This window comes from Aphelocoma coerulescens, chromosome 9 (genome assembly GCF_041296385.1).
Source record: "Aphelocoma coerulescens isolate FSJ_1873_10779 chromosome 9, UR_Acoe_1.0, whole genome shotgun sequence".
Lineage (NCBI taxonomy): Eukaryota > Metazoa > Chordata > Aves > Passeriformes > Corvidae > Aphelocoma > Aphelocoma coerulescens.
Genome location: NC_091023.1, coordinates 14815586 through 14839467, shown reverse-complemented (window position 1 = coordinate 14839467; position 23882 = coordinate 14815586). Strand labels below are relative to the sequence as shown.

At 36.8% G+C, this 23882-nt stretch overlaps 1 protein-coding gene across 4 annotated transcripts in view; it reads left to right on the top strand.

Moving 5' to 3' along the window:
• The window catches only part of OPA1 (OPA1 mitochondrial dynamin like GTPase), a 50672-nt gene extending 27020 nt beyond the window's left edge, over window positions 1–23652 (top strand). For all 4 annotated transcript variants that reach the window (XM_069024041.1, XM_069024039.1, XM_069024040.1 and 1 more), the window contains 7 exons: window positions 21–100; window positions 1240–1380; window positions 2703–2819; window positions 4081–4174; window positions 4493–4603; window positions 21122–21199; window positions 21719–23652. In XM_069024041.1, coding sequence (XP_068880142.1) covers window positions 21–100; window positions 1240–1380; window positions 2703–2819; window positions 4081–4174; window positions 4493–4603; window positions 21122–21186 — 608 coding nt within the window. In that variant the 3' untranslated portion in view covers window positions 21187–21199; window positions 21719–23652. The remainder of the gene's footprint in view (window positions 1–20; window positions 101–1239; window positions 1381–2702; window positions 2820–4080; window positions 4175–4492; window positions 4604–21121; window positions 21200–21718) is intronic.
• The last annotated feature ends 230 nt before the right edge of the window (window positions 23653–23882 follow it).

Genomic DNA, 23882 nt, shown 5'->3' with positions numbered 1-23882 from the left:
TATCATACCTCCTTTTTCAGCTGAATCTGTTATTGAAGATATGGTGGGTCCAGACTGGAAAAAAAGATGGTTGTACTGGGTAGGCCGCACCAAAGAACAGGTAAAAGGAAGAAAATTATAAAGAATTTATAGTCCACTACCTTTAGAAAACTTTGATTATTACTCAGTACCTTTTCAAAACTACCAGTTCTCTTCACACTATTTAGATGACTACAAAAAAAAAAATCTCATCATTGTTTTAAATATTACAGAGAATTTCATATACTTTTTCCCTGCTGCATCTACAGAGTGACTTGTAAACTGTTTTCCATTTTTCAGCTGAATTACATCTTTGCTATTAATGCCATTGATCTGTGTATTAAAGTTCTTGCAGTAGAAAGAATTCAGTGAAAGCAGGTGGAAACTGGGCTATTCTCTTCTATACGTTTCATGCCTGCCTTCTAAACAGAAGTCACATTCAGTTTCCTGTCATGCTCTGGATTTAATTAGTGTGTGATAGCATTATCACTAGCATTGTAATCACAGTTGAATCTTCTGATTGTCCATATTCATCATAACATCTCCTCTCAGTTGCTCATAGCTTTTGGAAATTTCTTTTTGAATTTTAATAGCACTTCTCCTTCAATGCCCAGAGATGATGGGCTTTTTATATTACTTTTTCTAGATATTTGTCAAACTGATTCATACTTTAAAGAAGTAAGCAGAGTTTAAAAGGGTAGAGTAGGAAATAATTGTTTCAGGGAAAGGAGTTTTACAGGCAGCTGTTTGCAGCCAGGTGTGGGAGCAAGATAGTGATTTCAACCTATATTAATTAACTTCTATGAACAGCAGCTTAAAGGTATGAATCCGTGGAGAGTTCCTGCTAGCTAATAGGCAAAAATTAAAATTCTCATCAGTGTCACAGGTGATATGTGAATGTGAACCCATCTAGCAGATATTCATGGAGGGGAAAGGGGGCTAACACCTATGATTTTTTTTCCACCCTTTTATTCTTGTTCTACATAGCTGCGTATAATGAAGCAGGAAAAAAATTAAATTAACAGTGAATTATCCATTAAACATGCTGTATTTGTTGATGTGTCTTTGCACAAATTCCTTTTGAAGTAACTTAAAAGTGATAGGTAATAGTGTCAGAGGTTTTTTCTGCCCTGGCTTATTAAGCAAATGAAGTGTTTATTGAGGAAATGCTGATGATCTGAGTCTCTAATAATAAATACCAACTAATCATTCCTGTCCTAGAATATTCGTAATGAAACAAAAAATGAACTTGAGAAATTAATCAAGTGCAATGAAGACCATCCAGCTTATCTGGCAAATGATGAGGTGACGACTGTCAGAAAGAACCTGGAAGCAAGAGGAGTAGCAGTGGATCCATGTCTGGTGAGATGCAGAATTGTAACAAGACACATGGAGGCTCCCTGTGAACACTTGAATGTTTTCTAGATAGCAAACAAGAGACTCCATCTGAATACTGAGTTTGTAATGCAGATGTTTCCAAACGAATCACTAAATGACTGCTTGCACGCAATTCACGCACTTCTGTTGGCTGGCAGACAAAGGCTGTACAGCACTCTGGAATCTGTCCGTTCGACTGGAATCAGAATCTGCTGAGCAGATTTTCTTGCCTACATTATAACAAAGCTTGTTAGAAATTATTGTTCAGATGTAATCAAGGCCTTTGTGAGCAAGAAACAGTAAAAACATATTGTACATCCTAAAGCTTTCAGTGTGCCTGTATGTGAAATTTGAAGTTCATTGGTACAATGAAGGGAGAGAATTTTTTTTAAAAATACTTGGAAAAAGGCAGGATTTTTTTAGAGTGTCCCAAGTGTATTGTACTTTTGAAATGTTCTGGAAAATGACATATCTCATTGCAGTGAAAGACTCTTAAGGGTAATTAGACCCTTTATCTAATGAAATGTAAGATTTGAAATAAATGAGAATTCAGACATTAGTAAGTAATAGATGTAGATTTCCTTTAGCAGTGATTTATTTTCTGCAGTAACTTTGGCTACCTTTTCAACATTAATACATGCACTTCTTCCAGGTAGAAGAGTTATTTAAATATCTGCTACTCCTTTCCTATACAGCACTTAGCATTTTTTATGAAGGTCATATTAGTGATCCACATCCTCTGCATGAGGAGGCTGAGTGCAAATTGAGGTTTTTTTCTAGCTAAGCAATTGATTTTCTTAATTATGTTTTATGGGTTTTCCAGAGAGGCATCTCAATACACATGTTTAATTTTGAAGAATTGAAACATAATAAGCCTAATCAAGAAAAGTTATAAACTTTTGTTTACGTAAGACCTATTAAATATTTCTCTAAGCTTTAATCTGGTTTAATTGGTAAATTAATGGGTACAACTCAAAAATGTGTTCTCAGTGTTAGTGTAAAGATTGTTTTCTAGTATATAATTTAAACGTGTTTTGGCTGCAGACAGTATTTTTAAGCATTCAGTTATGTGCATAGAAGAGTAGGTTTTTAAGTTGACAGTCATCTGTAGTGTTTGCCAAGTGCAACTAACATTAATCATATCCCAGTTGCAGACAAATTTCTGAGAAATATTTAAACACATGGTACGTGATATCAATAGTGGAATTTGGAGTTACATTTTAAAATTAAATGCAGTCATTAATCTAAGCACGATAGTGAGTGTATGTATTTATTTATTTAGTCAAATTTAAATACTCTTTTCCTAGATTAAAGACACATGGCACCAAATTTATAGAAGATACTTCCTGAAGTCTGCTTTGAACCATTGCAATCTATGTCGAAGAGGCTTCTATTATTATCAGAGGCATTTTGTGGACTCAGAGGTAAACTGAAGAACAGATGTTCTTCATCTACACTGGTGCTTTGCCGTAATATTTGTATTTTAGTTGAAAAAAAATCTAAAAATACTTCAAAGTAGCCTGACCAGATAGCTGGTGATCTCAGTTACATTTTACATGAGGCTTGTAATGGATAAAATGCCATCCTGGTGGTAATTATGTAAAATGACCACTAGGTATCAGCCATGACCTAAACTTCTGTTTCTAATTGATGTGTAATGAAAATGCACAGTTAAAAGCAGTAGTGTACAGCTGTTGGATATGTTGTTGATATCCATTTCTCCTGCTTTTCCATTAATAGTTATTTGTTTTACTGATACAAAATATTCAGAAAACATCCTTATGGATTTATAGGAAAAGTATGGTCAGTAAGTGTTCAGAGTTAATGCTTGGAACTATGTGTGATCAATGGGAAAAAAATGAACAGCTATGGAGTTTCCAAACAAGTCTTTATAAATGGCTTCCCAGTTTTGTAAACCCAAGCTTGTGCAACAAATGACAGTATGCATCAGGTCACAGAAAGAATACACCATTTTATTACCATTATATTTTAAATCAAAGAGAAATTACTGGAAAGGTAGACCTCTTCACTTTGTCTTTTGTTGAGCCATGAAGCCAGAAATCTTTCGTTACTTTAGAAATACCTTTGCCTGTAAGAGATAAGAGAGAATGAGATCACAGCATGGAGAACTGCCTCTTCATGACACTTAAATTCCTATTCATGTTACTGTCTTTTTTAAGGTGTCCTAATGTGAACTTAATGCTCCCTCCTGCAATGCCTCCCTCTTGCAGGTGTAGAAACTGTCTCTTCTGTTGTTATTGAATACAGCCCTTGGCCCAGCCCTGTCTTCAGAAGCATTTGTCACGAAGGGAGGCACAGCCTGGAGCTCAGCTGTTGTTTCTCAGTGTATTGCTGTGAACAGTTAGCATCAGGTTACACTCCCCAGCCTGCATAAAGTGTCTGCAAATTGTTTTTCCATGGTTTCCCATGATACAGCTCTTTCTGTTGAAAATAGCAAGACGTGAAGGTGTTGCAGTTCATTAAATAAGGGTGATGTGGTTCTTGTGAAGTATTTTTTATGTGTTTCCTTGTTACCTACACCAGTAATTCTGTGGGATTTTTGTGCAAGATCTGGATATATATACATGAGGTTACAGTTGCAGCTAAAAGTGTCAAGAGATTCTTGTGTGTGTAGGGTGTTCACTGGACATCAGAGGTCTGACACCACAAGTTCTGTCATTCCAGCTTGAATGTAATGACATCGTCCTCTTCTGGCGAATACAGCGAATGCTGGCGATTACAGCAAACACACTGAGGCAGCAGCTCACTAACACTGAAGGTAAGGCTCACAGTCAGTGGAAGGGTTTGAAACAAAAAATTGTCTCCTTCTAGAAAACTCATCCAATAATAATTTTGCTGACAGAGAAAATACTCTTGGAAATTTAAAAATCTTTGTCAAAGAACGTCCTTTCTTAATGGCCCAGAGAAGGGGCTTCTGTGTTCAGAAGTTTGCCTTTTCCCCTATCTGATTAGTAAATATGGTAATGTACTGCATCTCTAACAGGCCTTTCCAAAATTTTGTCCTTAGGTCATTGGAGTTGCAAAAGTGTTGCCACTCACTTTTTTTTGGTTGCTTTATTGTTTCGGTTTTTTACAGTAAGGCGTTTGGAGAAGAATGTAAAGGAAGTGCTTGAAGATTTTGCTGAGGACAATGAAAAAAAGGTGATGCTCCTAACTGGCAAGAGAGTCCAGCTTGCAGAGGATCTCAGTAAGTACCCACTCTACAGTGTTTTGGAATGAGCTTGAAATGAAGCAAATTCTGACTACTGTCCTTGAGAATATTCAGTGTGATGTGGGTTGTTCACGTGTTGGCATTTATTTAATATCCTATAGAAGTTTTCTTAAATACGGTCAGATCTTACGGATTCAAAGGTGGACATGGGTAGTATAGTGTAAATGATAATATCATTTACACTGGATGTAATTTCACTGATAGAAATATATGGCACCAGTTTATTGAAAAAGCGTGGTTAAAACAGAGTAAGATTTTAAAGGGAGATCCTCCTTTCAGAGGGTTTACAGTAGTTTAATGCTTTGGGTCACTCAAAAAGTGCTGAATGGTTTTATAATTAATATAATAAGATTTTAAGCAGTGAAAGTTTTTAAGGTGACAGTCCAGGATGAGGTTGTCTCCTGTTGTCTACCTGCACATCGAGTAGGGCTTAGACTGACTTTTAGCTAATGGGCCTTGTCTTGCACATGTACAGTTGTCTTTTTGGCAGCATTCTGCTGTTCTGTGAGACTTCCACTTAAACCCCAGCTGTGCACCTGGTCTGAGAGGGGAAAAAACAATGCTGTGCAAAAGGGAAAAGAAAAAAAGCTAGTGGTAAATGAAGTTCCTGTAGTTATATTAATACTGCCTGTTCACATCACAGGTGACCATTCTTCTTAGACCTCTATTTTGTGTTTGATGTAGAAACTAATTTTTGTCTTAAATATGACTTGGGATATTTAATTCAGAATAAATTAATATTGTGATCAGTGTTTCTTCTTTTAGTTAGCAAAGTTCTGATATTCAGGGTTCAGTGGGACAGAGAAGCCTGCAGTAGCTGTTAGTTTCTAAATGTGAATCGTATTTTCCATTTTTTACATCCAAAATGTAATATAAATGTTTTGCTTATAATAAACTCAAAATCTAAGGATCTTTTTTTAATAGTGCTGGTTTGGTTACACTGAAAATACTGTCTTATTGGAGTCTTGTTATCAAAATCCCAGTATTGTATTTTTTGTCCTTTAGAAAATGTAATATTTTGGAATTGTGAGTAGGAGTTCTGGTGATCTAGGGCAAATTGCCCGGGTTTTCTTGACTGATCTCTGAAACAGGTGCTATGACTGTATAATTTTCATGACAGGTACGTAATTCTCTCTAAACATCTTGTGTTGCTTTTCAAACCCTGTATCAACCTTCATGTAAACATTCTTTTGGAGTAGGTAGAACATGTTTTACAACATAAGGGGTTCTCCTCTTCTCTATATATGTTGAGGTCAAATGAGTGGTAGCTGCATAGTAGGATGCAGACTTTTATTGAGAAAATGATCCTTTTCAAGCAGTGCTGCTTGCTTTATTGCTTTGATGCTGGATGCTGATTTTTTGGGCATTTTCCTGAGCAAACACTGGTATATAGGGAACCTTGGCAATTTTGATTTATCCTCAAGTATTCCATGTTTCAAAACAGAATAAAAGAACCCTTACATGCCCATGATGTTTAAATTAGCATGTCTTTATTTTCCACTGAAATTGACTTAGAATTTTTGCATTGTCAGCTTTGCTTCTCCCCAGCCTCAGTAATAGGCTCCCATTTCAAAGCAGTGACAACTGAGGTCGTTATTTTGTTAACTAAGACTAGACCTGTAGGAGCAGCCTCTGTGTGTTCATAACCTGAGGTGTCAGTGCATTGGTATAAATGCTTCAAGTATGTAGTTTGCATTTCATAAATTACTATATAGCAAAAACATGTCACTGCACTGTATTTCTTTAATTCAGGAGGTCACAGATCCCACATGCATTATTCTAAGGAAATAATTGTTACTCAGTACAAAACAATGTATGATGACATGTTCTGCTTTATTGTACCTGTGGGAAGGTTTTAAAACTACCACTGCTTAGCTCTGTACTCAGATCAGCTGTGTTCTTTCTGCATGCTTTTTTTGCTAAGTGGCAGTGATTTTTATGGGAATATGACAGGAAAAGGGGGTTTCTTTGCCTTTCCCTTGGTGAATAGAATGCTTTTCTATGGTGCAGACGATTTTTTTATACTCCTGAGACAGATTTTGATAGCATAGAGCATTGAACTCTCAGATGGCTATAATTTCCTTCTTGTAGCACTTAGTAAAATTCAGGACTCTAGTAAAGGAAAAAATCCTGACTCCTGCGACACTCCTGTGACTCCTTGTTCATAACCTATTGGCATTTTAATTAGAAAGGGAGGCGATTTCCTGAAACACGAAGTCCAGTATCTATTCCATGCAGCTGTGTTTATATAACCCAGCTGATTCGAATATCTTGAGCTCCCTCTTCAAATCAGTTACTTGTTGGGGCTCACTATTGACACTGAAAATATGTTCCAGGATGTCATTCTTCTGGTGGTTACAAATAGTCTCCTAATTTCCAGTCTAAATTTGTAAATAGGGGGCTGGGATTCATTTCCTGATTAGAAACTCTATTTGCAATTGTAAATTATTTATTGACCTGAGGTTGGGATGCCTCCTCTTGATGCTGATGATATGGGAACACTGTCTCACTACTGTTACATCAGTCTTCAAGTGCTGAAGCACTGAAAGTGTTTTATTGTTTATTCAGGATACTGGTTAATGGCTGTTAGTAACATGGGTGACCCAGTCTCATTATGAGAACTCACATAATGAGAAAGTAAAACTCACTTGAGCAGGTTTTGTTGTCTGTGTTCTACAGCCTTGAATAGTATTTTAATCCTATATAAGAATATTCCTTGACATTTATGCCCTGAATCTTGCTGCTTCTTAGTGTTCATATCTCAAGTTTTCTTCTAGGTAAAGACTGTAAACAGATCTTTTAAACAAATTACTAATTTTTTAATGTACTGAAGGTTCCTTTTTCTTCAAAAATGTGCTTTAAATGTAATGTAAATGTACTCCTTAACATAAGTATTATCATGATACTAGTACCAGTGAATGGTTACTAAATTTATGGAAATAAAGAAGCCCTAGGATTAGAGTCCTTTTGGAAGAAAGGATTGTAAGGTACAAAAAGGGATAGAGAATATGAATAGCTGAGTTGGGAAAATTGACTTTAAAAATGTTCTAAAATGCAATCAATCTGTAAGAATACTTCTACTGAGAGATACACCTGTGGTTGCTGTATCCCAGTGTCCTGACCCTGGCAGTGAGCAGGCGTGGGAACAACATAAGAATACAGTAGGGCTTGCCTGTTGTGCTCTCACAACAGCCCGTGGTCTGTAGTTCCAAGATTTCCTAATCCTGAGGTAATATCTTTGTGATTAATAGGCATTCATGGACTTTTTTTTCCTCCTGTGAATTTCTCTAATTGCTTTTTGAACTCATGTAAACTTTGGCATCTGCAACATCCTGTGGCAATTAGTTCCAGGGTTCAACTACACATTGTGAGAAAAAGTACTTCCTTTTGTTTGTTTCTGAGCCACCTGCCAGTTTCATTTGGTTCTCCTTAGTTCTTGCACTGTGAAAAACATTCAGTAATCTTTTTCTATTCATTTTTTTTGCCATTCATGACTTCATAGATGTGTATGCTACCTGCACTTGATGTTCTTTTTTCTGACTTGAAAAATTCTCATGGTCTAGTTGTTCTTTGCATTTTTTCCTAGTTTTGATCAGCCTTGCCACTCTTGTCCTCTTTCTTAGTTCCACTAAGCTCTTTTTGAGGTGAAAGAGCAGACCTTGCACAAATTATTTGAAAAGTATCTATTATGGATTTATACACTTGTGTTATGATGCTTTTTGAGTTTTATTCTGGTCTTTTAACAGTAATTTCTTGTAGTCTCTTTCCTCCTTTGCCTGTTACTGAACAGTGAGCTGATGCTGCAGTGGTCTATCTGCAACAACTCCAAGTCCTTGTGTGAAAAGTAACAGCTGGGATATTTTCCTTTTCTTGTCATGTTTTTAAACTGTAGGTATAGTTGAGATGTGTTTATTGGTTTTTTATTATGCGGATTCAGAAACAAGAGTAATTTGCTATCTGTCTCTTGTCTCTCTCATGTCTAACTGGGTACTGCAGGCTTATTCAGCAGTTGGTAGGAACCTGTTTTAATGCAGGTGTTCACAACCTCCCTCACAACTCTGGGGCATTATTTTTATTGAAGTTCTTCACCAAAGTTGTCTGCCATTTGAGGAACATAGCCTTGACTTGGATAGCTTCCCCAAAACCAGGAAGAATTACATTTACTTTCCACTTGGCACCTCCATCTTGATTGTGCTCATTGCTGAAGGACAAAATACTTTGATTTGAAATTTATATTCCACACAACTTAGTATTTGCTTATCTACATCAGTGTCTTAAATACGCTGTGTTCTGTAAGAAGTGAAATGAGGTAGAAGGAGCTAACAGTACAATGGTAAACATTAATATTTTAAAAGGAAAATTTCACAGAAAAGCCTCTTGGCAGGACTGCCCTGTTTGTATTGCAGGCTTTTAAGGCACTGCTTTGGGCTGGAGGGAAAATCTAATGGTGGCAAGTCAGTGCCTTCAAATTCCTGCAGCCTTCTTAGACACAAGTGTGTGCAGCTCTACACAAATCTTTTCCACTTGCTCTTTTTTATTACCCTTTATTTGTACGGTACCTTTGAAAATGGATGAGTCAATATATATCCTTTAATTTTATAAGTGATCTTTTGCAGTATTTGCAAGTTTATACTGTTTTATCCTGTATTTGTGTTTAACTTTCCAAAGTGAATGATACTAAGCATTCATTCAGGCTGCCTCTGAAGTTGCTGAAGGTTTTAAATGTTAAATGTATTTTAAAATGGGGGCTTGGGTGGTTATTTATGAAAGACAATTAGTCACAGCTTCCCTAGAACTGTCTCTTTTTAATTATGTTTTTCAGTATTTGGTAATATTTTTTTTTCTGGGAAAAAAATAATACATAGGTGAAAGAATTCAATTTCAACATAAATAATGTATTTTCTGCTGTTGTATTTTTAACACAAATGCCAGGCTAGTAATTTCAGCAGAAGTACTCAGTGCAAAACTGATAGCACGTGGATAAATCTTACCTTTCTGCAGACTACTTTTTAACATGGTAGTTGTTTAAAATGTTGAGTTCCCAGTAAAAGGCGTCCTAGAACTACCTCATTGTTTCTCCACGGGGCCGTTCGGAGCTCCGGCAGTTGCGGTGCCGGTGCCGAGCGCGCGGTGGCGCTGAGCGGCCGCGGAGGGGGCGCGGGGCGGAGCGGCGGCACCGCTCGTACCGGGGCTCCCCTCCGCCTTTCCGGGGAATATGCACTTGACTGTCCTTGTCCCTCTTGTTTTCGATTCCCTCTCGGGGATTTTTTGGGGTTTTTTGTATGACATGTAATTTATGAAGATCGTAAAGGATGGTCGTTTTTTTTTGCTCAGCTGTACGTTTCTGGTTAGCAACTGCATGGAAAATAATAGTTTAGTAAACTTTATTAAGAGAAAACTGTTAGGAACTGAATCCTTTAATCATTTCAGAAAGGAAGTGGATATTCCAGTGTCTTATCCTAAAGCTGTGTCATCTCTCCCTATTGCAGTAGCATCTAAAGCATGCTAGGTGGTGCACATAGATGTTGAATGCTTCAGGTGAATCCAAGCTTCAGGCAGGCAGCTGGAGCTTTGCCATTCACTTCACTAGAACTGAAATCTCTCAGACCCAAAAGAAATACACACGTCCTATTTCTTCTCCTTTTACTGTTTTTGTACAGCAAAACTATGAATGTTGCAAAGCCACTGGATAAACAAAATATGGTACATCCAAAGCATCTTTCCTAGGTCAGCATACTATTCACCAATATCCTGTCCTCACAAGTTGGAGAAGAAAACCCAGTTCTTCACCAAATTATAAGTAAAACCATGTGCATGGGAGAGTCATTGGCAGGAGGTGGGAATGCCTGTGGAAACTTGATCCTGAAACTGCTAGCTATGGATGTGAATGGATCAGCCTTCAAGTTCATTTGTCAGTAATGTTGACACCTGTACAGGTGTTGTGGGCTAGCTGAGGCTTTATTCTGCACAAAAGCTTTTTGAAACATTTGAGGAGTAAGCCCTCACATGAAGAAAAGACAGCTTAGGGCCATTTGTTTCAATTCTGTCATACGTTTGTAAGCTATGAAATGTAATAGTTTGCAGAACTTAATTATTTTCTTGTAAAGACTAAAACATATAAAAACTAAACAAACCAGAGTTACAATAAAATACTTTCAAGTTTTATATCTAAAGTCATTGCTTTGAAGTCACAGCATTAAATTTTTAATTTACTTTTTCTCTTGTTGAATGTAAACCATTTGCCAACTGGGAGCATGAATGATTTAATATCATATAGGCATATAATAAACTTGCCAGTTTAATGGAGTTAGAATGCTAAGGTTAGCACTTTATATGTAAGTTGCTGACTCAGGACCTGAAGTTCCTGTGATTTGGCTAAGCTGAGTGGATTCTGTTGTGTCTGTTCTATGTAACAAACTGATTTTAATCCAAGTGAGTCCCCTTTTTTTGTTATGCATTTATGCAAAGTTGGGGATAAAGTCTGTGAAGAGTACTTTGCATGTAATTACTTGCTCCGTGGTTACATTTTTTCTTTCATTGCTGTTAGCTGCAGAACAAAAATGTTGTGTAAAAATAATCCTATACTGTGATCATTACTGTGGCCTAATTAAATTTCAGTTCCTTGAGATGACTGCCAATCGTGTTTTGATTTGACCTCTATCATTCATGACATTGTTGATTACAAGTGCTCCTTAAAATCAGGCTTTGACTTGGCTTTCTGAAGCCTTTGCTTCCCTTTGCTCTTCTATTATGAGCTTTAACTTCTTTTTAAAAGGTCACAGTGTTTCATGGGGGCAAAGCTCAGCTGTAGGGGGAAGGATCTCAAATAAGCAGATCATAGGTAATTTTCCCCTAGAAACTAGAGGCGGACAAACCAGCTCAAAAGGCAGTGGTTAGAAGTCCTTAAATCAGAACCAGTGTGGTGTTCAGTGTTTACAAGATACAGAAAAAAGGTATTGTTTTCAAGATATTTGAAGGTAGTGCCCAAATGTCACCCCTGCTGCCCAAAGACAGATATAAAGAGGGAAGCATCTTAGGACATGCAAATGGAAGAGTAATTTTACTAGAATCTGAAGAATTGGGGTTATTTTGTGCTCTTATTTCTTTCACAGTGCCTAAATGTTGGAGTTTTAGAAGCCACTTAAGTAAAAATACAGTTACTTCATAGTTGTAAGAAAATTCCAGAAGTGTCGGCAGTCTTGCTTTCATCTCATTCTCCTTTCACCTGGTCATAGCACTCACTCATCTCATCCTTAGCTGGCAGAATATTACACCAGGAGATGGTGTGGCCTTCTACCTAGACAGAAGCAGAGCAGCCATTTCCCTCTGGGAATCACCAAATAGATCTCCAACTTCTGCTAAGCATGTGCAGGGTAGCTGCTATCTTCACAGTCCCTTGCCAGCAGCTTCCCTGAGGACATTAATATGGCCTGTATCTTATCAGAGGCTGCTTGTCATTGAGAGCACATTTATTTCTGCCCCAGTCTCAATCAGTTACAAAATATGGGCTGTCTGTTTCTTAATGAGTTCAAGCTTGTGCTGGTGTCACCAGTGTGCTGGTGGCAGCATGACTCCTTGTGCTCCCTTTGAGCTCTGTAGAGGTCCTGGTGCTCCATGACGCAGGAAGTTGGGGACAGTGTGCTTGGAATCAGTCTGTACAGTTGTGTCTTCAATTTCCCCTGATTTTGAACCAAAGCAATATCTCACAACAGATTTGCAAACTTCCTGTTAGAACGCAAATTAATTGTTTTTGCACGACTATCATGTTTTTAATTCCATGTAGATAATTTAAGAAATTGACCCAAGCAAGTGTGCTTTGATATGAAAGACACTAGTTAAATGTTCAAGTTCTTTTTTTTTTTTTTTTTCTCTTGAGTTTTGGGGCAGCAGCATGAAACTAATGAATTAAAACCAGAAGAATGTGTAGGATGGTCTGTGTGTCAAAGTGCAGATAATGTAGTTCCTGCTTAGTGTCATGGCAGAAAGTGCTTTAGAAAGCTGCATCTTCTCAGAGAGGGAAGTAATCCTCAAGGGAGAACATACATCACTTGTAGACATCCTGTGATGGAGTGATGGTTTACTTAACTTAAGAATCCCAGATGACCAAAGCCTGTCTGCTGTGATTTCTTAGTTATTGATGAAGAGTTAGGCACTGATGTCCAGGTCCTAAAACGGATCCTTACAAAGTTCACCACATTTGTCACTGACTAAAAGAAGCCTATCACTTAAAGTTGACATTGAAAAATAGTGATAAACTGCTACATGAATAATGACATGTTTAATGCCTATTAATCTTACTCTAGACCCATGTCTCTTGTACTTGAGGGTCATTGTGGTGTTGTCTGCTGAATTTATTTTTTTCCTAAAATTTTCTGAATTGTGCAAGGATCAAAACATCTGTTGGATGCTATCTTCTCTTTAGTACTGGTTGCTTATGGGGGTATGTATTGATCAAAATTTAAGTACTTATCATGGAGAGATTTACTTATCATGGAGACATTTACTATTGGTATAAATTACAGGCTTGTAAATGGACCAATATATGCTTTTGTTCTAAAGTAGTGTGGAGCTGTGGAACGTAACATTCCCATTTCCAAAGGCTGGAGAGGTCACTGTCATGTATGTTGCACATTGTCAATTGTAGTAGACTTCACTTTGCCCATAGGAATGACAGCAAAAAAAAAAATAATAGAACCATTTGTTTTTTCTTCAGGATAGGGTGACTTAAGTTTCTGACTATTAAAAATTATTATTATGATCTAAAAATTCATCTAATCACCATTTCATTTTCTGCCATATTCTAGAGAGACTTTAACTTAAATAGTCCTGACAGCATATTACTTCATTATCTGACTATGCTTTTTTTTGGGGTGGAGAAACAACTTATATCAATTATTTTTTACGTTAAAGTCTTTTTACAGTGTTATAGCCTTAAGGTTACAGCAGCCTTTACATAAGTAGTTTATCTTCATAGCTGTGTATGTCCTTTCTGCATAAGGAAAAGCTAATCTTTTGTTACATCACTGGATGAATCATTGGGTAGTATTTCTGGTTTGCCTCTATGCTTTTCACTATTTCCACACAAAATAATGAGCATCACCACATTCTGATTCATTCTAGTTTAACAGTTTTGATTAGAAGTTCAGTCTTCCTGTATCTGCAAGTCTGATTCAAGGTCTGAGATTGTTTTATAAGGTTGCCTTGTCATTCTGGTACTAAGCTCCTTCCAGCTGTCCAGTAAGCAACACACCTAAGTTCTGTTGAAAGACTGAGTTATTAGAGCAGTTCTAATTAAAAAATCTGAGATGGAGGCAGAGAACTGAAAGATGCCCAAGTCCTACCTTGATATTGCAGACCTTGTGACTCTCATAAACTTGCAACTTAATACAGGGTAATGATCACTGGTACATTAGGCTAACCTCAGTGACAGTAGAAATAGTTTGTGAACTCACATCACAGTTTGGTTATACTTAGTTTCCATTCTGTAGACAAGCAGGAGTGATGTGTAATATAGCTCATGGAAATGTCTGTTGTATAAAGTCAGTAGTCTACATAATTGTCCGTTTTGCTTCAGCCCAGCCCCTCAGTTCTGAAATGCTCTGTCAGAGACAGAAGGATTTCATGCTTACCAGCCTGAGGAGCCCCAGGGACTGCCCCAAGAAGCACAGCCAGCTTCTGTTCTGTTCCACCAAGGAGGGGGCAAATGTGTGGCCAAAACTGTTTTGTTAAACTGAGAGCTCTTGCCAGTGAATCTGGAGCAGCTGTAGATCAAGGCATTGATTAGTGATCTACTATTTCAACAGCACAATACACAATTCCCATTTCCGGGGCTAAAGATGATTGTTAGTAATGCTAAAATATTGTTCCAGTGCTCAGTAGCTTGCAAAAATGACTGAAGTGTTTTCAGACAAGCTGTCTTCTTCTGCTGCCTGGTTATCTTTAGTGTGAAGTAAAGGTAATATTGTTTCCTACAGGGAGCTGATAGCTTTGCTCAGGTGTGCAATGAAGGGATTAATAATTATTAATACTTGCAACAAAGTAACTTCAGTGATGGCAGCCGTGACTTGGGGGTTTTTTCTGTCTAAAATGACCTCTTAATTTTATTATGTTCCTGCATCAGGCTAAATATACGATTTGGCAGTGATCTGTTCCTGTTTTAGAGGTGGATTTGCCTACAAAATGGAAAACAAAACTGTATCTTCATAGGAAACTGTATTTCTTGATGTTTTCTCCTGTTTTAGCCATGCAAAAGGAGATCAAACTGGATGCAAATTGAAATCTCATGATAGATTGGAACACATATAGGAAACATAACATTAAAGGACAGCTACTACAATGTAGCATCAGTTGGCATCTTCTTTCAGTCTTAACTACTGGTAACTTATGACCATGCCAGCTATGTTCTGCAAGCTTGCATTTTAAAGGCTGTATATTCTTAATGATTCATGGATTTACTATATGAACTATTATAAATTCCATTTAAAGTTTTCAGGATTCTGCAGTGCTTTTATTACACTAATGAGCTAATTGTTTAAGAATCATTCACATGATTCATCCTCCTGCTCAGCCTTTTTTTAAAAAAACTTGTAACTGCTGAAATTCTCTTGACAAACAATATTTATAGCAGTTTGACAGCAGGATGAAGAACAGCGTTTGTCTTTGTAACAGCTTAAAGAAAAGGCCTTTCCAGCACCCAGCCATGCAGTTACAATCTTGACCTCTTTCTTTTGCTGGGAACATACATACAGCATACAAGCAGCACCTCCCATGTGTTTTCTTGACCCTTTGACTGTCCATTCACTTCCCATCTGTTTTGCAGCCTTAAAGGAACAGAGGGGGCCCTCTACTTATAAATCTGTCTTTGCAGCTGACAAATGATGTTCTGTCTCTTTAAGGGCAGCCTGGGTGGTTTTGCCTTTTTTTTCCTCCCCCCCCCCCCCCCTTAAAACTTTAGCTTTCCTCTCAGCCTTATCCAGAGGAAAATATGGTATGTGAACAAGAGGAAAGTGGCAAAAAATGTGATAGGTAGTTTCAAAGGATTTTCTAAAATTCAGCAGGACATGACCTTGGAATGATCAGGGAATGATGGCAGTGTTTACACGAGGCATGAGTAAGCGTGTTGCTGCAGGTAACTGTGGCTGGGAGGTCTGCTTTCTGAGGCATTTTTTGGAGTGGCTGGGAGTGTGCTGTCTCACACCATTTTAACAAGAAGTAAAGCTTTTGCATGGCCCTTAGAAAATCAAGGAATGTGGCACAAAAGGCTGAACTCCAAAGAGATGATTCCCCCCTCCCCTCTTCTCCACCTGACTGTTCACAGTTGTATACAACTATGGAGTTTGTGTCTTAGGTAGCCCTAAGGTAAAAATCATCTTTCAATAGAAAACTTCGGATTGACATCACTAGTTTTTAATTGTGTGTTTCTGGGCATTGTGATGGATTCTGACTGACAGGGCTTTCCTTTTTACTAGAGGAAAGATGATGCATTCACAGCACTAAATTCCAAATTTCTGCCTCTGTGGTTAACTAACCATAACATAGAAGTAGCACAGCAAGCAGTGAGAATGTTTATAGCCAAGGAAGGGATTAAGAAAGGAAGGAAGATGAAGAAAAAAAAAAATAAAGGAAGGGGAGAACTCAAGTCTAAACACAATCCAGAGCAAAAGGAGTAACAACCATGAGCTTTCAAATATCAAAGCCATGTAAACATTAGTTGGAGATGGAAATCACTTTAATGTAGAACAGGAGGATTTATGATAAGGTATTAACACATTTTTTTCGTGGTCGTTTCATGCTGTGAGTGTCATCAAAGTACAAAATAAAGATGGATCTCTGTCCAGAAAGATTTTAGAATTTGTTTTGTGGCTGCAGTTGAAATTTGGTATCCTATGTGCACATTTGTAAATGGGAAGGGAAAGCTTTTTGATTTGCTCAAAGTACTCATGTGGTTTTATTCCTGTTCTGGCACAGGTAGACGTGAACATCTTTAAAATTCTGTGCTAAAACTATTGGTTTTATAGATGTAAATATGTATTTGAATGTCTCAAAGTAAATTTAACTTCAGAACCATAAGCAAGACAGGTTTTGTGGACAAAGGCCACATCTCTTATTAAACCAGTTAACACAGCTGGAAAATACAAGAAAACCTTTTCTTGCCTCTAGGAATGTGTTTGAAATAAATCAGTAATGTACTTTGCTTTTGTAATTTGTGTTTAATATTATTTTAGATTGTTTGGCCTTACCTTCAGAGATTTGCTTGATAACTTGCTTCAGCTGTTTCATTTTAGCACTGTTCATTGGTAGCTAAGCTTGGTTATGTCAGGCAGCAGTCAGAAAGCAAACCCTCCTTGTAAGACTGAACATTTCAGGGGGTTTCCTTCTGACCAGCTTATGATATTAGGAAAAGCAGACTTTTTCTGTGCCTGCGTCTTTCTGCATTCACAGTGTATCCAAATCCTCATTACAGTTCAATTAGTCTGGGTTCGAGCCTTTTAGATTTAGGATCACAGGATTAATGAAAAAAAAATGAGCGGGTAGCACTATCATTTCATATGGAGATAAGGAGAGACTGAGCATGAATGAGGATCTCAAGACATCTGAATAAAGAATTTCCTCATTCTGTCAGTGAAGTTTTATGGGATATGGAGGGAGGATTGTGGGAATATTCATGACCAGATCAAGAGGTATAATGAGTTGATGTATGAACCAGCTTATCTTTTAGGTAAACACGGGGTAAATGGGAAATAGAATAACCATTCATGGCCCCTAGGCCTGTGAATTTTACTGTTCTGAGATGGAAACAAGGGTTTAGTTACAGTTATTCTTCATTGATTTAATTTGATTTTTGATCAGTGTTTAACAGTGCTGGAAGAATTGCATGTTTGTAACTTCAGGTCTGCACTAGAGGTACCAAAGAACACATCATCTTTCTAGAATCCAGTGTAAGCAATATGTGTATTTAAACTTAAGCAGTACCTTGTAATAAGAACGTAGCACTTTTGTTAAAGTCCCTTTTGTGACATGAGAGCAATATATAAAAGAACTTGGGTAGTTCAACCAGCTACAGAAGTAATTTGCTAGCAAACTGAATGCTTTTAATCTGTGGTTTACTTGTCCTTGGAAAAACACAGTATCAGAAGACACAGAGCAACAGGTCACTTTTTGTCTGCCCCTAAATTTGCTTCTGCAGTAAGTGTTCTGACCTGAAATCAGATGATTTTCTGTGTTTGGCATGTTGATAAACTTCCTCAGAAAAGAATGTACTATAATTTACAAGTGTGAATCACCAATAGTTTGATCTAAGTGTCAGACAAAACCCTACAAATGTGGATACAGAGCTTGTGTTTTTCATAGAGGCAAGAGCTTCCCTAAAGCTGGGTAACATCTGCTTCTTGAATTGTGAGAATGAATTGTTGTTCCACATACAAAGTCACATGGTGCTGATGAAACTGTAGACAGTTACCTCAGAACTGCAGACTCCTCTATTGGAATTCTATCCAAGCACTTACATTTACTAGTTTATTAAGATTAGCATTGTGTAAATGCATAACTCTGCCCTCAGCCTATATCAAAAGTAAACCAATTCAGCTGACTGCTTCTCTGCTGCAGAATGGACTTGCAGGGGAGTGTTACAGGTTGCCTGGGCTCTGCTGCTGCAAAAAGCTTTACTATGGCTAAAAATACAGGGCATAGCATGAATAATTGCAGCTATTTGGCACTCATTGTAACTGTTCTTTTTTAAGAATAGCCAACATATTATTTCAGAGTATTAAATTACCTCAAGACCTCATAATTATTACAGTTAAGTAATCATTTCAATTCAGTCCAAGTATAAAAACTAATGAAGTACTCATAGTATGCAGTCAATTTTAGTATGCCTGTTCTCTGAGCAAACACAGCTGATTCAGTATATTCTGGTGGAATACATATTTGCTATCCTATTATTTTAATATGCCTTAATCAGAAAATTAGAATAGATTTGTTGGCACAAACCTTTTCTAAGGATGAAATAATAATTACAGGTTTTTGCTGATGCTATTAGTTTTCAGGGCCAGAATACTTCATTAGCAAGAGGTTGAGAAAGGAAAATATTTGCATTTAATACTGTTTTATCTGCCTGCTTTCAGTGGGTCTAATGGCTTGATCAATACAAAGATCACACTTGGGAAAACATGTTGCAATTGGGAAGAAAAAGTGCCACTGAAAGCACAACATGAAGAGATCTTCTGGGTCGTGAGATCTAATCCATAGTTATCACTGCAACTGCTGTTCATTTTGGAGAGCAGGGTCCAGGATTAATAATTTCCAAACCCAAATCATTATAGAATATTTTGGGTTGGAAGAGACTGTAAAGGTCATCTCGTTCCAACCCCCCTGCCACAGTCAGGGACACCTTCCACTTGACCAGGTTGGTCAAAGCACCATCTAGCATGGTGTAGTCCAAAACTATGTTAATTCTGTCCAAAATAGTAGAACGTTACTTCAAAGGCTGATTTTGTAAACATTCATAGAGCAACAGTATTGGAAGCAGAGCTAAGTAGTTGCCTAAATAAATGCCATAGAAATACCATTTTCCTTACACTAGAGGTTTATATACTGGCATGCAGTACATATTCTTTTTTTTCTTTTAAAAAGATAGTAATGAAAACACTTTGCATGTGCTCAGGAAGAAGTGATCGTGGGACTATCTTTTTATTTTCATTGACAGCTTTCAATGATTCTGCTGAACTGAATCAGAATTTCTCTTTTTTTAACCTGGTAAAAATCAGCTACTGCTGTGTCTTAACTTCCAAGGTATAGATTTTGCCCTCACACTGACTGTAATCTTCATTTAATATCAAAATACCTTAAAAGAAAAAAAATCAGCTGAAATTCAAGAAGCTTCTTTGGTGTTTCCTTTAGGACTTAGGGTGTGATTCAGCTTCACTGTACTTCTGTGTTTCTAGATAAGCACTACTGGGGAAGGGCAGGCTGAAGTGTTGAAAGTGTCAGTGGCTTACCCTTCATCACCTAGGAATTGCAAGATAAAGATAGAAGCTTGAGGTTCCTTCATACTCATGCAGGCTATTTTCTATACTTCAAATGCATACTCAAGTTGTCTACTTGTGTTAGAACAGGACTGCAGGAATTTGTTGAGTTACTATTATTACTATTACTCTAAAATGGATTTTGTGTTTGTTTATGGGCTTTTCATTTTGTTAGATTAAACTTCCAGTTCCTGTTGCTACATTAGTGTTCTCTTTGGAGGTCTTTTTTTTCCACGTGCTTACATATCCCATTTAAAGCTGGTTGTTTTGTTTTTCTTTTTGTTTTGCTGTTACTTAGCTCAGCAAAGCAAGTTGATAACATATGGTATTGATAAAGAGAAGAAAACATTAATAAAAGGTTTTTTTAAAAATGCTCAAACCCTGTATCTCATACAAGGGAACATATGGCTTTAATCCAATAGTATTTTTAGCTTGGAAAAAAATATTTGTCTGTGTTTATGCTCATCTTACTTATTTTTGTCTGTCCTATTGCTCTCCCCCTGTTCCTTCATATTTCTGTACTGTGTGTTTTTCATGCCTGTAATCACACACAGAAGGAGCTTCAAATGAGGATGTGGTGAGAGAGAAGCAGGAAATCTCACAGGCTTTGGATTCCAACTATGTTCTAAATCTTGCTTCATAAGCAATTTAATGAATCAAAAAGGTTATATGATGACAACTGTTGTATGGAATTGAGAAAAGAGTGGAAAAATGCCTAAACCCCTGGATTTCTTGCAATCAATTTTGTCTTTTCATTTTTAGTAACTATTTGTAGTTGTGGTCAAGTTGTGTTTTGGTAGGGAAGTAAACTCCCAGATTTAGTTTTTATAAAAAATTATATTCTGCCCACATCCATCTGGTTACTACTGAAATGCAAGAAAATAAAATGCAAGTTTTAAACATTCTTAACATTGTAGGTCCCCTTTGGAGGAGGTGTCTTGAATACTGACATATGGTTCCCTGAAATTCTCGTGGGTGAAAGGGCATGAGCTTTCAACTCTATTTAGAATGATTAGTGGTGTTTGTTACACTTAATTTGGAGAATGAGGATATTTGGTTAAAGAAGAAAGGGGCTAGTGGGCATTATTTAAAAGCTAACAACTCCCTGCATGGAACAATAGTTCTGCTGTGCATGATCTGGTGGAAAATTCAGTTTTTTGAAATAGGTTTCCAGGATTCCTTCAGTAAATTTTTTAATTATAAAATTAGCAGGGTAATCATAACATATATCTGTAGTAGTTCTTTGAAGAGGATTGGGTTTCTTTTTTTCTGATGTAAAAAATATTATAAACCTTATGTAATTGCGAAACAGAATGCTTAGGGTAATATTGATGACAGCATTAATTTTTGTTTGTGTTTGCATGTTTTTTTTCTTGGGTTTTATGTGGGATTTTTTTTTTTCTTTCTGTACCTGTCCTCAAGTACTTAATAGTAATAGGTATTTGAACAGTGATCCTTTTATTTCCACCAGAAAAAGTTCGGGAAATCCAGGAGAAACTTGAAGCCTTCATAGAAGCCCTCCATCAAGAAAAGTAGATTGTTCAAGCAGGTAATCATGTTTAGATCATAAAGAGATTGCTACAGTTATCTCATTGTTCTGTATAAAATTATTATCCATCTCATTTAAATGCATGTTTTCATACAGACTTTATGAAAATTCTTATTTGTTTTATTCCATTGTCTGGCTGTTGTTGCTTCTAGCTTCTAATCTGCAGAACGATACTTGCTGCTTTTATACTACAAGCAGATATTAAACTTAATAGAAAATATATTTACTGACCAGTTATTTAAGTATTGTGAATCACTGTAGGCTATTTATTACTCTCAGTTCAATATTTTTATCTGTATTAAGAGGAGAAAGCATTACTAGCTGGAATAAAAATTAACAGAACACTTCTCTATGGAAGCATTTTGTTTATTTTGTTTTTCTTAAAGACACTGTATATTGTTAGCAAAAATGTTTGCATGCAGGTATTTTCCAAATTTCATTTCTGTTAGTTCTCAAATCCATAAACCCAAATGCTGTGTTTGTACATATTTTAAAATAATTGTCATTCTGTTTCTACAGCAACTTTACACAAGAATGCAGCCTTCTCCAGGATACCTTGCACAAAGACTGAATTGAAATGGCTTTTGTGTCCCATTCTCTTTCCTATCTTTTGGGGAGCATCCTGAAATGTTGAAGGAGAAAGAAAATAATGTCTCATGGGATTGAGAAGTTCAGTTAAAATCCACCTGCTCATTTAATTTTTGAAGCTACATGCACAGAAGAATCTGATTTGTGTATCAATGAGATAGCTTGGGAGCTTGCTGAAGTTGTATATTTAAGGTTTTTTTTCCTGAAAGGGAAAAAAGCTTTTTATTTTTAGTATGTGTCTTGTATGGTAGAGCTGGATCAGATTCATAAAATGATTTTATCTGTTCTCGTTTTCTTGCCTGCAGATGATCCTGAGAGTTTGACATAACGTTTTAGTCTTTGTATGTACATTAAAATGCCCTTCTAAGTAATGCCACTTGTATTTGTTATGCTCTGTGTTGAAGCATTTGCTGATCACTGTGGTACAGATTTGAAAGCACAGTATTGAGATCCTGAGAGGAAGTGGTGGATTTTGTTAAACTCTTAAACTATTGAGAGATGTCAGCCAAGCAATTCTTGTAGTTCTTTCACCTGAAAGCACAGACTGCTATTCAGTGAAACCCTGTAAGGTTTAGACTCAGGAAATAATGTCAGCAGCTGCTCCTTTTACCTGTTCTTTCCTGATATGTGTTGTTACTCTTGAATGTCAGCCAATTACATTTCATTTCTGGGATTGCACAGACTCAGATTTCCTTGTTTCCATAGGTACAGAGTAACCTGTTGGAGTATGTGTGAAATGTAAAAAGATAGAATGTACAATTCCAACTTGTCCAACTTCCAAACTAAAAAAAAGGGAAAATGTCATTAATTTCATTTTTGCTAATAGCTACTCTAAGACCAAAATCACTTCTATAAGAATGTTGTGCACAAGATCCTTCCACACCCACTTGATGTCTATCATTCAGTAAAATTAGTAAGGCACTGAAAACTGCCTTTCAGTTTTGCCATAGAAATGTTACTTCTGATAAATTTAAGCATGATACAAGCTCTCTGTCATACGTGCCTGGTGGTTAATTACCACCACATTTCTCTGCCCACGCTTTGCCACAAAGGATCTGTATACACTTCTGAGTGCTTGTGTGGAAGAAGGTGTTAGGCCTGAAACAGTTTGAGTTGCAGTTGTCTGATTATGTACATTGAAAAACTGACCTAGATTTATTTTCCCCTTTTGAAAAGGCAATTGATTTTGATATGTAGAAATGAAAAGAGAGGAATCTGAATGTTTTCCAACAGATACTGTTTTGGTTGCTCTCAGAGGAAACAATACAAAGTTTGGTAAGATGTTCCCCAAATGTTTGGATGTAAAATATTCAGCCATGTGGACAAAAAGCTAACATAGAGATTAAAATTATGTTGAAAGGTTAAATATTTCAGGATGATCTAACTGAATGTTTTTCCATTTTGGAGATTTTCTGATTAAAATTCCTGAAAATGAGTGTTTGAGAACCGAAAAATGAAAAAATGGCTTGTGTCATCACCATTCTCTGAAGATAACTTCAGAAATGTAACTTTGCACAGTTTTGAAAGCAGACACCTTTGTGTATAGCAAGTGAAATAAGTCTGTACTTTGTAAACAAACCAAATGAAGAAACAAACAAAAACTTTTGCATTTACCTAGAGATCACCGTTTGAAACTTCTGTGTAATGTAAATGTTGCAAAATATCGCATTCAGTGGCCCAATGTTCATTTCTTTTAGTGTGATGTTCCTATGGGTTTAGTTCCAACTTCTCTGTGCTGCTCATCTAAGACTTAGCATGATGTAATCCATGGAAACTAGGTATTTATTATTGAATAAAAATGTTACTGAAGGAATAATAAAATGTGGGTTTTGAACATGGTGCTATTGCACCTAACTAAGAAGTCACTTTGACCTTCTTTTTCTCATTTGTTAAGTTGTGAACACGTATACATTAATGATTTCAGTGTATGTTAATGATATCAAGATGTCTGATTCAGAAGTGCTGTGTCAGCACCAGGTTAGTGGTGACTGTACCAAGTGTTATCTTTACTATATAAATTAATGTACAATTTATGTAATACATTTAGACAAAGATCTTGTATGGAAAATCATTATGGTAGAAGTTTCTCTCTCTG